The sequence below is a fragment of the Coregonus lavaretus genome (assembly GCF_964263955.1).
Source record: "Coregonus lavaretus genome assembly, chromosome: 2".
NCBI classification, from domain to species: domain Eukaryota; kingdom Metazoa; phylum Chordata; class Actinopteri; order Salmoniformes; family Salmonidae; genus Coregonus; species Coregonus lavaretus.
Genome location: NC_139989.1, coordinates 15,602,396 through 15,617,271, shown reverse-complemented (window position 1 = coordinate 15,617,271; position 14,876 = coordinate 15,602,396). Strand labels below are relative to the sequence as shown.

At 47.2% G+C, this 14,876-nt stretch overlaps 1 protein-coding gene across 1 annotated transcript in view; it reads right to left on the bottom strand.

Moving 5' to 3' along the window:
- LOC311102932 (cadherin-7-like) overlaps nt 1–14,876 on the bottom strand; it is a gene marked incomplete at both ends in the record, with an annotated part of 130,456 nt that overhangs the window by 80,926 nt on the left and 34,654 nt on the right. The window contains one exon of the mRNA XM_084144424.1: nt 1,668–1,962. Within this exon, the coding sequence (XP_084000550.1) occupies nt 1,668–1,962 (295 nt within the window). The remainder of the gene's footprint in view (nt 1–1,667; nt 1,963–14,876) is intronic.

Below are 14,876 nucleotides of genomic sequence, written 5' to 3'. Positions count from 1 at the left end.
TCTACCATGTGTACGGGACTAGCAACCACCGTCTAATTGCTTGAATGAATTAAATTCATGATTTCCTCTAAATTGAACCTATTCATTACAGGCAGCCAGTCTACGTCCATTAATGATTTAAACACATCTATAAAGGAGTTATGGAGGACAAGAGGTGCCTGGCCCGCTCCTGTACTGTAAATTGCCCTGAACAGATATTTACAAAGAGCGGGATGTATTATTCACATGCTGTTCTAACAACTTCAGATGAAGACCTTGGCGATGTAAATAAGCCAGAGAGTGTGACCCGGCGTATTGGTGTTCATGGTGTTTGTGAACTCGGAGCGCTTCCTTTACTGCAGATGATGTGCTCAGTTGCTCTATCTCTCTTATCTCCCATTGGACACGAGACACCAAGCCCTTGTAGTGGAATCCTCTAGTTCCTCAAGCTAGAGCCCTGTACTGTACCCCCCGTTGACTCTGGGCTGCCTAATCCTTATAAGATCTCAGTGCCGATTATGAATGTTATGAGCAAAGCACTGCATTGGCCTGGAAAATACTCCTATCACTGCCAGTTAACGCTTAGCATAGGCTCCATTTTGACTTTACTTCACAGCAAACAGTCTCTCCATGTATCCACTTGTTTGCATCTTTGCCTATCAGCCTGAGGAAGATAAAACACATAGATGCAATGTTCTGCTGTCTCTGGGTCTACATGATAAGAATATTGAGGCTGGTGTGTTTGTCCTGTCATATCACTTAACCCTGAAGATTGGGAGACATTGTCTGCCGCTTGGCGTGTGGAGCCTCTTATTCCTCTCCCTGGCAGATTGTCATATGAATTTTAAATGGAGGCTTAATCCACATTTCCCATTCCGACAGGATTGGCTCACAGTGTCCCCAGGCACTGTGCGGTAAGCTTTTGTTTCCGTGGCGAAGCACCTCGTGAGGTGCTCCATTACATGTCCTGTTGGATTTGAATAATCTGTCATCTCTGAACTCGGTAGATTCATTGCTCAACATTGGGGTTTCGGGTCTGTTTGTATAAGGAGATATTTCATTGCTTTCATCGTTCAAACTAAGCAATTATCTTTTTGGGGGGGCTCATGAGGTTGTTCACTATTTTAGGGATAAAACCGCATCTAAACAATGTACACTGTGGAACAATGGGAACCACTTAAAGGAACTAACCAGTTGTAGTAATTACTTTGTAGAGGGTCAGATTAGATTTTGGAGCTTTTAAAACCACAGTGTTTTGAAACCGCAACAGTTAATGAAAACACTAGAGAGAAAACCTCTGTGTGTGGAAAAGGACCCTCTTCAGTTGTGGCTATGACAATCATGCACAGCCTGACAGACAAATGAATGCCGCAGATTCAGTTTCATGTTTATAATAAAGCGTAGGCTATGTTCATTAATATCGGAAGCGAGAGAGATGAGAGACAGATAAATGTAGGATATTGTAGATTGTGGTGGGTGGATGCGAGAGAGAGAGAGAGAGAGAGAGAGAGAGAGAGAGAGAGAGAGAGAGAGAGAGAGAGAGAGAGAGAGAGAGAGAGAGACTACAGGCAGACATCAAAATCAAATCAAAAATCAAATCAAATGTTATTATACAGACAGACAGACAGCGACGAAGACAGAGGACTGGGGACGAACAAACAGAGAGAGAGGCAGAGAAAGAGGCTTACCCAGTGCTGACATCTCTGGTACCCCGGCCATGTAGGGTCCGTCCAGGAACTTGGGCTCGTTGTCGTTGATGTCCTGGACCTTGACAACAAACTCTGACCTGGGCTCCACAGGGACGTTGGTGAGCCGGTCCACGGCCTGTGCCTGCAGGGTGTAATAGGCCTGCTCCTCCCGGTCCAGACGCTTAGTGGCGTGGATGTCCCCCGTGTTCTCGTCGATGGTGAAGATGGAGGTGGAGCCCTCCCCGGAGAGCACGTACTTCACTTTGCCGTCCCCTTTGTCAACGTCCGAGTGGAGCTGTAATTGGAGACCAGAGATAATGTCAGTCAGTGGAAGGGAGATGTTCAAAAGGATTGGTGATTTATAAAAACAAATCCAATGACATACCATTATGATCGATCCATTATGTATATCTGTATCATTTTAAAATAGGTTCAAGGGTTTTCCTGGGCAGAAACATGGTGCTGAATATTTTTACAAATAACAAGTGAACAAAGTGCACATAAATGCATTCTAATAAGCAGTCTGGTGGGAATATGGAGAGTGTTGCATAGTGTTAACACAATTCTGTAGGATATGAAGCCCAGAGCTGCCCAGGGATTACAGTGTGGTTACATTTGAAACAGGGTTATTTCCCAACCACTTCACTTTTAGAAAACAACAACAACAACTTCATTTGACCAGGACCCATAGGGCTTTGGTCAAAAGTAGTGGAAAATGTAGGGAATAGGGTGCCATTTGGAATGCAACAAAGGTTTTACAGATGCATGTTGTATCCCAGCAGGTGTCTGGCAGTATCATTTTTGTTTCCAAGTCAATAGGTGTATCAAATGATTGCCTGGCTATCGCTGCGGGCTTAATGTATGTTTTATATATCCAATAGAGCCTCAAAATGACACCAAATGTATTTTATTAATGGATTCCATCAGGCTGTTGATGAATGGCATGTCTGGGGCATAATGATGGTATTGGTTGCATGGGCATGCCTCAGCATGCGCCTCTTGACAATCCAATAGGGAAGCCGTTTGTTATTCACCCTCCCCTGCTGTCAGGGGCAAACTTGAGGTAAATTGTCAACTGCAGTGGAGAGTCAACATTTAATCTTGAGCAAGCCATCCATGGCAGTGTGTTCCGGTAAATACCACGGACAGGAAGGACAAAGCTGACAGCCCACAAAGCATGTAACTGAAGGTCAGAGGTCAACTAAATGCAGTATGTAGTCTCTCTCTCAAAACTGGTTTGTTAGCTTTACGCTTGACTTTTTTTGCCCAATGGGCTTCGTGTGTTTCACTTTAAATCTATTCAGAAGTGAGTATATTACATAAAATATGTGTGCCACGGTGTGACGAGGTGTGAAAGAAGGAGTCAGGCGCAGGAGGTAAAATACCGAAGTCCAGAGTTTAATCCGTTTGCATAAATCAAACGCCCCAAGCGTCAAACGAAACTGTACAAGGGAAAACATCCACCTTGGCAATAACACAGTGAAATGTAGCTCAACCGAGCTACACGCTCTCACAACAAAACAATCACTCACAAAGACAAGGGGAACAGAGGGAACACTTATACACATACTAATTAGGGGAATGAGCACCAGGTGTGTGTGATTGACAAGACATGACAAGTGGAGTGGAGTGATGAGAATGGGATCGGCAGTAGCTAGTACTCCGGTAACGACGAACGCCGAAGCCTGCCCGAACCAGGAGGAGGGGCAGCGTCGGCGGAAGTCGTGACACACGGTAGGTCCTGTTAAAAAGTGTATCCCTGTAGAATACCACTTCCTTCCTTTAATCTAACCCGTTTTTGAACCGTCATTGCTCATTTTCAGGTGCTATTTCAAACTTCTACTGTTATTATGCTGAACTTTTATCAAGCACCATAGTTGCTTCTCTTGCAAAATGTAAATAACCCTTTGCATAATTCCTATCTTTGCCTCCCTTGAGGTGGACAGAACACAGTGTGCAGCACAGCCCAGTACAGCAGCGTAACTTAAAGAAACACTGCCGGCAGCGACACAGCGAGAGTATGAGAGGGTGAGCGGAACAGAGCAGAAAAACTCCAGTGAAATCAATGCTGACACTTATCGCCACTTTGTATGCAGACAGTCCTCCTGGGGCAATCACGTTTGCTTTGTGTTTACTTGTTTACCTCGGAGCGTTAAAAAGACTGCAAACGGCCAAACTTTAAGAAGAAACAGCGACACCAAGGCCATCTCTCACCTGTTATTATACACATTACGATGTATGGCACATTTCCATCACAATCACTAAGAGGCTGTTTGGTTTTGGATGGTTCTGGATCTGCTTATTAGGGTTTTAATCTTTGCTGTGCTGTCCAATCACAGTGTGTTAGCACTTATTATTGCACTGGCCATGTCTCTTTTCTTCCTCCCTGTTTGACTGACTGTGATGAGGTGATGTCGAAGGAGTCAGGCGCAGGAGGGTATATCACAGAATAACAGGCTTTATTCTGAAAATACAGAGTTACGCAGTAATGCGTCAAAAAACACTCCAGTGGAAAATACAAGGCACACGGGGAAATATCCCAGCAATACAAAATACACGGAGCTCCAGCTTAACTATCCTCCACAATAAACAATCACACACAAAGACAAGGGGGCAGAGGGAAACACGTATACAGGTACTGATGAGGGGATATGAACCAGGTGTGTGTAATAAACAAGACAAAACCAATGGAATGATGAGATGAGGAGCGGCAGTGGCTAGAAGGCCGGTGACGACGACCGCCGAAGCCTGCCCGAACAAGGAGAGGAGGCAGCTTCGGAGGAAGTTGTGACACTGACATACTTTGTAGAAAATGGCAAAGACGACTGGAGGCCTTGGAAGAAGAAAATAATATATATTTTTAAATAAATAAATAAATGAAATCCCAGATACATGTTTCAAGCTTTGTATTCAGGAGGAGAGTGAGAGTTTTCTTCTATTCAACGGACTGTGTACACACAGCTTTGAGTCAGGCGCAAATACAAAGTCGATACCCAGAAGCGTCCTGTGAGCAACACTGCTCTGGTACACCGAAACAGCCTATTGGCTACTGCTGCCGCTCAGGAGCGCCGCGGCTTGAATGGTCAAGTGTAATGGGGTTTCCACGAAGGCGGTAACATGGTTCACAAATAGACCAAAATAAAACCCTTAAAGAAACTGCATTGGTTGATCTGTCTGTGTTTTATGCTTGTGGGCTACTGTAATACACTTCTTTATGTTGTGAGGAAGTAAAGAAGGAAGTATATGCTGTAAAGAAATGCTGCCTTAGTTGTAGGCTACCAAATCAAACTAATTTAGATACTGAAATGTATCAAATTGTATAATTATCAGGGGGCAGTCCTTACAACACTGTTTTCTTACATTAGTAGGAATGTATAAGGAATATGTTATTGAGTGCAGTACTATGCTCTTTCTTATTTTATCAATACATAATTGCAACAATAAAGCAACTGCTTCTGCCTGTGCAATGCCTAAAACAATATATGAAGCCCAACGGGGATTTGATTGTGAAGTAAAACACGTTACACTACCAAACATAATATTCAGGGTGAAGAAAAACTGTAAAGTGTAAAGGAAAGGGAGAGAGGTCATTTTGCTGCACAAAAGGAGCTAAAAACACAGGCGAGAGAGCATCAATGCAGCTGTCACACACTCCAGCTCTTGCTGTGCTGAGCTTTTCATTTATTCACTTCACCCCTGGTTCTGGTGAGTAGCCATGGTGATCCCTGCCTCTACTCTGAGAGGGCCTCAGTGTGTTCACCCCCCCCCCCCCAAATCAGAGGGAGTGTGTGTGTGTCTGAGTCTGTGTGTGTTTGTGTATGTGTGTTTGTGGTGGGGGGGGGGGGGGGGGGGTGAGGAGCATAGAGACCATGATCCTCTCCAGTTCCCTTTGCTAGGCATGGCAAGAAAGCCTTTGTTCGGGATTAGCTATGTAGTTACCATACCTCTGCTTAGAAACGCATGCACGCACACACACACACCACACGCACACATGTAAATAAAACACATACATGTATTTTCAAACATTGGTGTCCAAAGGCCAATTGGTTGAGAAACACATAATTACTGCATGAATGATCTCATAATGATCATTTCACAGCCAACATCTGCTTCATTAGCAATGTACCTGTATATACAGTATATATATACACATATAGGAAACATTTATATCAGCCAGTGAAGAGCTGGTATATGGATGGTAATTAACAAAAACATGTCATGTAAAAGCTAGACTATGCATTCATTTAGGTACCATTCTGGCTCCTTAGACTTGTATGTGCAATGGATCAGCTCTGGGAGCACCAATAAGCTCTGGGAAAAGGGGAGCCGATACTGGAATTAGTCTTACATTATATAATTTCTTATGTACTCTGTAAGTGCCAAATCCTTAGATGTAATTGGCATTCATTTATAGGTACTCATTGCAGTGTTTGTGCATTGGATGTGTCACCAATTAGGTTTAACCATGTTAAAAAACTACAATACAGAAAGCAACTATAGATCACTCAAAAACCCTAGAAAAAGAAAGCAATCTACCAGGGGTAACAGGTTAGTTACAGCATATTCTAACAATAGCAAGCTGGTGTAAATTGTAACTAAACAGCATGGAGCATACCGCGGTGTCGGTGCGACTGTATTTACCAATGACTGTACATACTGTATGAATGGACAAAGCCTTCGATCAAGCCATCTATCATGTGACACCATTCATTCCTATGTGAAGACTCAACAGTGCATTGAAGCCAAATGAAGTCGGTTAAGATGCCGTCTCATGGAGACATAACATGCACTGTTTGAGCTACTCCAGGAAGTGACGTTGCAGGCTAGCTCAGTGCTGCCTCCTCTCATTGAGTAACTCAAGTTGAAGGCAGGGTACTGTAGGCTGCCATTGGCAACTCAATTATTCTTATAACTTGTTCTGTGTGCGATTTAAAAAATAATTGGTTCAAGGGCATATATCTGGTGTATTAGAAGCAATAATTGGTACCATGACTGTCTTCCAAAAAGGGTTTTGTTTACAAGAAGATTGATGACGAAGATTGCCATTTTACCATTCACTATAATGGGGATCCTGTTTTCTGCTAACAATGCCTGCAGTACCACGGTCGGCCTTGAGCTTCTGTGGCTTCAATCAAATCAAATCAAATCTGTCACATGCTTCGTAAACATCAGGTGTAGACTTACAGTGAAATGCCTACTTACCGGTCATTTCCCAACAATGCAGAGTTAAACATTTTAAAAAATCAATAAAACATTTAAATAGTGACAAGTGGAATAAATACACAGTCGATAACAAATTACAATTCAGAAATTATTCACACCCCTTGACGTTTTCCACATTTTGTTGTGTTACAGCCTGAATATAACATTTATTAAATTGAGATGTTTTTGTCACTGGCCTACACACAATACCCCATAATGTAAAAGTGAAATTATCTTTTTTGAAATGATAAGCTGAAATGTCTTGAGTCAATAAGTATTCAACCCATTTGTTATGGCAAGCCTAAATAGGTTCAGGAGTATACAGTGGGGGAAAAAAGTATTTAGTCAGCCACCAATTGTGCAAGTTCTCCCACTTAAAAAGATGAGAGAGGCCTGTAACTGTCATCATAGGTACACGTCAACTATGACAGACAAAATGAGGAAAAAAAATCCAGAAAATCACATTGTAGGATTTTTTATGAATTTATTTGCAAATTATGGTGGAAAATAAGTATTTGGACAATAACAAAAGTTTCTCAATACTTTGTTATATACCCTTTGTTGGCAATGCCACAGGTCAAACGTTTTCTGTAAGTCTTCACAAGGTTTTCACATACTGTTGCTGGTATTTTGGCCCATTCCTCCATGCAGATCTCCTCTAGAGCAGTGATGTTTTGGGGCTGTCGCTGGGCAACATGGACTTTCAACTCCCTCCAAAGATTTTCTATGGGGTTGAGATCTGGAGACTGGCTAGGCCACTCCAGGACCTTGAAATGCTTCTTACGAAGCCACTCCGGGCGGTGTGTTTGGGATCATTGTCATGCTGAAAGACCCAGCCACGTTTCATCTTCAATGCCCTTGCTGATGGAAGGAGGTTTTCACTCAAAATCTCACGATACATGGCCCCATTCATTCTTTCCTTTACACGGATCAGTCGTCCTGGTCCCTTTGCAGAAAAACAGCCCCAAAGCATGATGTTTCCACCCCCATGCTTCACAGTAGGTATGGTGTTCTTTGGATGCAACTCAGCATTCTTTGTCCTCCAAACACGACGAGTTGAGTTTTTACCAAAAAGTTATATTTTGGTTTCATCTGACCATATGACATTCTCCCAATCCTCTTCTGGATCATCCAAATGCACTCTAGCAAACTTCAGCCGGGCCTGGACATGAACTGGCTTAAGCAGGGGGACACGTCTGGCACTGCAGGATTTGAGTCCCTGGCGGCGTAGTGTGTTACTGATGGTAGGCTTTGTTACTTTGGTCCCAGCTCTCTGCAGGTCAATCACTAGGTCCCCCCGTGTGGTTCTGGGATTTTTGCTCACCGTTCTTGTGATCATTTTGACCCCACGGGGTGAGATCTTGCGTGGAGCCCCAGATCGAGGGAGATTATCAGTGGTCTTGTATTTCTTCCATTTCCTAATAATTGCTCCCACAGTTGATTTCTTCAAACCAAGTGTCAAGGGCTGATGTGGATGTGGTGTTGGAGTCAGGCGCAGGACACAGAGGCTTAGTCCAACAGACTTTACTTGGAGAAACACGTCAATACAAAGTAACGGGCCTCAAAATCAATGGAGGCGAGCGATTACGCAAACAGTGCGCAAATACACAAAATACAAAAGGATACGCAAATAGTGCGTCCGTACTCTAAATACAAGAGCAAAATACAAAGCACCAACGGACAGGCGGAACAATTACACACAACTAACTACAAACAAAACGAGAAACTTATAGGGGACATAATGAACACTAAATGGAAACAGGTGTACAAGGAAGACAAAACCAAACAAACATCGATAACATTCAACGGTGGCAGCTAGTACTCCGGGGACGACGAATGCCGAAGCCTGCCCGAGCAAGGAGGAGGAGCAGCCTCAGCCGAATCCGTGACAGTACCCCCCCCTTGACGCGCGGCTCCAGCCGTGCGCCGACCCCGGCCTCGGGGACGACCAGGAGGACGCGGAGCAGGGCGCGTGGGATGACCACGGTGGAACTCAGTCAGGAGAGATGGATCTAAGATGTCCCTCCTCGGCACCCAGCACCGTTCCTCCGGGCCGTACCCCTCCCACTCCACGAGATATTGGAGACCCCCCATCCGACGTCTCGAATCCAAGATGGACCGAACTGTGTACGCCGGAGCCCCCTCGATGTCCAGTGGGGGAATACCTGGGATAGGATAAAGTAATCCTTCTACCCCCCCCAAAAAAAATAAAATTAAAACATTTAAAAAAAAACATTGTAAAGTGGTTATCCCACTGGCTATAAGGTGAATGCACCTATTTGTAAGTCGCTCTGGATAAGAGCGTCTGCTAAATGACGTAAATGTAAATATAAATGGGGCGGAGAAGTCTCTCTTATCTCATCGTCCTGGAGTGGACCAGCTACCACCGGCCTGAGAAGAGACACATGGAACGAGGGGTTAATGTGATAATCAATAGGCAGTTGTAACCTGTAACACACCTCGTTCAATCTCCTCAGGACTTTAAATGGCCCCACAAACCGCCGACCCAGCTTCCGGCAGGGCAGGCGGAGGGGCAGGTTTCGAGTCGAGAGCCAGACTCGATCTCCAGGTGCGTACACCGGACCCTCACTGCGGTGGAGATCGGCGCTCGCCTTTTGTCGACGGATGGCCCGCTGCAGATGGACGTGTGCATCGTTCCACGTCTCCTCCGAGCGCCGCACCCACTCATCCACCGCAGGAGCTTCGATCTGGCTCTGATGCCATGGTGCCAGAACCGGCTGATACCCTAACACACACTGGAAAGGGGTTAGGTTGGTGGAGGAGTGGCGGAGAGAGTTCTGTGCCATCTCTGCCCAGGGGATATACCTCGCGCACTCCTCCGGCCGGCCCTGGCAATAAGATCTCAGAAACCTACCCACATCCTGGTTCACTCTTTCTACCTGCCCATTGCTCTCTGGGTGGTACCCCGAGGTAAGGCTCACCGAGACCCCCAAGCGCTCCATGAACACCCTCCAGACTCTGGAGGTGAACTGGGGACCTCGATCAGACACTATATCCTCGGGCACCCCGTAGTGCCAAAAGACGTGGGTGAACAGTGCCTCAGCAGTCTGTAGGGCAGTAGGGAGACCCGGCATTGGGAGGAGACGACAGGCCTTAGAGAACCGATCCACAACGACCAGTATAGTGGTATTCCCCTGAGAGGAGGGAAGGTCTGTAACGAAATCCACCGAGAGGTGAGACCATGGCCGTTGTGGAACGGGCAGGGGTTGTAACTTCCCCCTGGGCAGGTGTCTAGGCGCCTTACACTGGGCGCACACCGAGCAGGAGGAGACATAAACCCTCACATCCCTAGCTAACGTTGGCCACCAGTACTTAGCGCTAAGGCAGTGCACTGTCCGGCCAATACCTGGATGTCCAGAGGAGGGGGACGTATGAGCCCAATAAATCAGACGATCCCGAACCTCAAGCGGAACGTACGTCCGACCCACAGGACACTCTGGGGGACTAGGGTCGGTACGCAACGCCCGCTCGATTTCTGCATCGACCTCCCATACCACCGGTGCCACCAGACAAGACTCCGGCAGTATGGGAGTGGGCTCAATGGACCTCTCCTCTGTGTCATACCGCCGGGACAGGGCGTCTGCCTTACCGTTCTGGGACCCAGGGATGTAAGTTATTTTCAATACGAACCGGGTTAGAAACATGTTCCACCGAGCCTGACGAGGGTTCAATCTCCTAGCTGCCCGGATGTACTCCAGGTTACGGTGGTCAGTCAAAATGAGAAAAGGGTGTTGAGCCCCCTCAAGCCAATGCCTCCACACCTTTAGGGCCTGTACCACGGCTAACAGCTCCCTGTCCCCTACGTCATAATTTCGCTCCGCTGGGCTGAGCTTCTTGGAATAAAAAGCACAGGGGCGGAGTTTAGGTGGCGTGCCGGACCTTTGCGACACTACGGCCCCAATACCGGCCTCTGACGCGTCCACCTCTACCTGGAATGGTAAAGCGGGGTCCGGATGCGCCAGCACCGGAGCCGAAGTGAACAGGTCCTTCAGTTTCCCAAATTCCCTGTCCGCCTCAGCTGACTGCAAACGCACCGGGCCCCCCTTCAGCAGGGAAGTTATGGGAGCTGCCACCTGTCCAAAACCCCGGATAAACCTCCGGTAGTAATTGGCAAAACCCAAAAACTGCTGCACCTCTTTAACCGTGGTTGGGGTTTGCCAATTACGCACGGCTGACACACGGTCAACCTCCATCTTCACCCCTGACGCGGACAACCGATAACCCAAAAAGGAGACAGACTCCTGGAAAAACAGACATTTCTCTGCCTTGACATACAAGTCGTGCTCCAACAGCCTCCACAACACTCGGCGCACCAGGGCTACATGCTCGGCTCGGGTAGAAGAGTACACTAGAATGTCGTCAATGTACACCACCACACCTTGCCCATGCATGTCCCGGAAGATCTCGTCCACAAAGGATTGGAAGACTGAAGGAGGATTCATTAACCCGTATGGCATGACGAGATACTCATAATGACCCGAGGTGGTACTAAATGCGGTTTTCCATTCATCTCCCTCCCTAATGCGCACCATGTTTTAGGCGCTCCTGAGATCCAGTTTTGTCAAGAAACGCGATCCGTGTAATGATTCCGTCATACTCGCAATCAGAGGGAGTGGATAACTGTATTTCACAGTGATCTGATTTAGACTACGGTAATCAATACACGGGCGCAACCCTCCATCCTTCTTCTTCACAAAAAGAAACTCGAGGACGCAGGGGAAGTGGAGGGCCGTATGTATCCCTGTCTCAGAGACTCGGCTATGTATGTCTCCATAGCCATCTTCTCCTCTTGAGACAGAGGATACACATGGCTCCGCGGAAGCGCTGCTCCTGTCTGGAGGTCTATCGCACAATCCCCCTGTCTATGAGGAGGCAACCGCGTCGCCCTCGTCTTGCTAAACACGAGTGCTAAATCCTCATACTCAGGGGGAATGTGCATTGCGGGCACTTGGTTCGGACTCTCCACCGAGGTCGCCCCCACGGAAACACCTAGACATTGCCCTACACACTGGGCAGACCACTCCTTGAGAGCCCTCTGTTGGAGGGATTATGAGTATTTAACCAGGGAAGCCCCAGCACCACAGGATACGCAGGAGAGTCGATCAGATATAACTGAATAGTTTCCTCATGACCCCCCTGCGTATTCATCTTCAGTGGCGCTGTGACCTCTCTAATCAACCCCGATCCCAACGGGCGGCTATCTAGTGCATGGACAGGGAAGGGAGCATCAACAGGAAGGAGGGGAATCCCTAACCTTACAAAAAAATTCAGATCAACAAAATTCCCAGCTGCACCTGAATCGACTAGCGCCTTATGCTGGGAATGAGGTGCAACCTGAGGAAATCTTACAGGTATACATAAGTGAACAACAGAGAGCTCTGGGTAAGTGGGGCGCCTACTCACCTGAAATGACTCCCCAGTGCGTGGCCTGTTGTCCCCTCCCCCTGGAGACCCTCCCCAGCACCTAGCCGCAGTGTGCCCTCCACGGCCACAGTTGGTGCAGGGGACGGCCCCCCTCGGGCTCCCTCTCCTCCTCTCTCTAGCGCCAGCACCCCCGAGCTCCATAGGGCTCGGCTCGGAGGTGCTGGAGGGTGGAATGGACGGCCCCCACTCGGGACGTCCGCGGGTGGCCAGCAGGGTGTCGAGACGGATGGACATGTCCACCAACTGGTCGAACGATAGGTTGGTGTCCCTGCAGGCCAGCTCTCGACGAACGTCCTCCCGTAGACTGCATCGATAGTGGTCGATGAGGGCCCGCTCATTCCACCCCGCATCCGCCGCTAGAGTCCGGAATTCCAGGGTGAACTCCTGTGCGCTCCTCTTCCCCTGTCGGAGGTGGAATAGACGCTCCCCCGCCGCTTTCCCCTCAGGTGGATGGTCGAACACTGCCCTGAAGCGGCGGGAGAACTCCGCGTAGGTGATGGTGGTGGCGTCTATTCCCCTCCATTCGGCGTTGGCCCACTCCAACGCCTTGCCGGAGAGACAGGAGATGAGGGCGGAAACGCTCTCGTATCCCGAGGGCGCCGGGTGTATGGTGGCCAGGTAGCGTTCCACCTGCAGGAGGAACCCCTGACACCCGGCTGTGGCGCCATCATACGCCCTCGGGAGCGAGAGCCGAACCCCACTGGATTCCGGAGCTGGGATGGGAGGACTGACCGATGGTGGTGGTAAGGTTGGAGAAGGTGTGCGCACTCCTCCGGTCTCCCATCGGCGCAGAGTGTTGATCACCTCCTGCAGGGCGGATCCGAGTTGATGGATCCTTGCGTCTTGACCGCTGACTCGATTCTCCAGCGACTCGGGTGCTGCTGCTGCTCCTGCTGACTCCATAGTGGTGTGTTATTCTGTCAAGGGCTGATGTGGATGTGGTGTTGGAGTCAGGCGCAGGACACAGAGGCTTAGTCCAACAGACTTTACTTGGAGAAACACGTCAATACAAAGTAACGGGCCTCAAAACCAACGGAGGCGAGCGATTACGCAAACAGTGCGCAAATACACAAAATACAAAAGGATACGATAATAGTGAGTCCGTACTCTAAATACAAGAGCAAAATAAAAAGCACCAACGGACAGGCGGAACAATAACACACAACTAACTACAAACAAAACGAGAAACTTATAGGGGACATAATGAACACTAAATGGAAACAGGTGTACAAGGAAGACAAAACCAAACAAACATCGATAACATTCAACGGTGGCAGCTAGTACTCCGGGGACGACGAACGCCGAAGCCTGCCCGAGCAAGGAGGAGGAGCAGCCTCGGCCGAATCCGTGACACCAAGCTGCTTACCTATTGCAGATTCAGTCTTCCCAGCCTGGTGCAGGTCTACAATTTTGTTTCTGGTGTCCTTTGACAGCTCTTTGGTCTTGGCCATAGTGGAGTTTGGAGTGTGACTGTTTGAGGTTGTGGACAGGTGTCTTTTATACTGATAACAAGTTCAAACAGGTGCCATTAATACAGGTAACGAGTGGAGGACAGAGGAGCCTCTTAAAGAAGAAGTTACAGGTCTGTGAGAGCCAGAAATCTTGCTTGTTTGTAGGTGACCAAATACTTATTTTCCACCATAATTTGCAAATAAATTCATAAAAAATCCTACAATGTGATTTTCTCAATTTGTCTGTCATAGTTGACGTGTACCTATGATGAAAATTACAGGCCTCTCTCATCTTTTTAAGTGGGAGAACTTGCACAATTGGTGGCTGACTAAATACTTTTTTTCCCCACTGTACATTTGCTTAACAAGTCACTATGTGTGCAATAATAGTGGTTAACATGATTGATTTTTGAATGACTACCTCATCTCTGTACCCCACACATACAATTATTCCTCAGTCGAGGAAGTGAATTTCAGACACAGATTCAACATCAAAGACCAGGGAGGTTTTCCAATGCCCGCAAAAAAGGGCACCTATTGGTAGATGGGTACAAAAATAAAAAAAAGCTGACATTGAATATCCCTTTGAGCATGGTGAAATTATTCATTACACTTTGGATGGTGTATCAATACACCCAGTCACATTACATATATTACATTTACGTCATTTAGCAGACGCTCTTAGCAGATCATTCGTGTCCGTGTCTAACGTTGTGAGTTAGTCCCGACAGCTTGAGCGAGTCCGTCGTCAACTTATTCAGCCAGTTAGTTAGCTAGAATAGTTAGCATACTAGCTAGCCATTGCTTTCAGACAAAGAAGAAACCCTTTCTAAAGATACAGGTGTCCTTCCTAACTCAGTTGCCAGAGAGGATGGAAACCACTCAGGGAATTCACCATGAGGCCAATGGTGACAATAAAACAGTTACAGAGTTTAATGGCTGTGATAGGAGAAAACTGAAGATGGGTCAACCACATTGTAGTTACTTCACAATACTAACATAATTGAAAGATTGAAAAGAAGGAAGCCTGTACCCAATCCACATTTTTCAAAACATGCATCACGTTTTCAACATGGCACTAAAGTTATACTGCAGAAAATGTGGAAAGCAA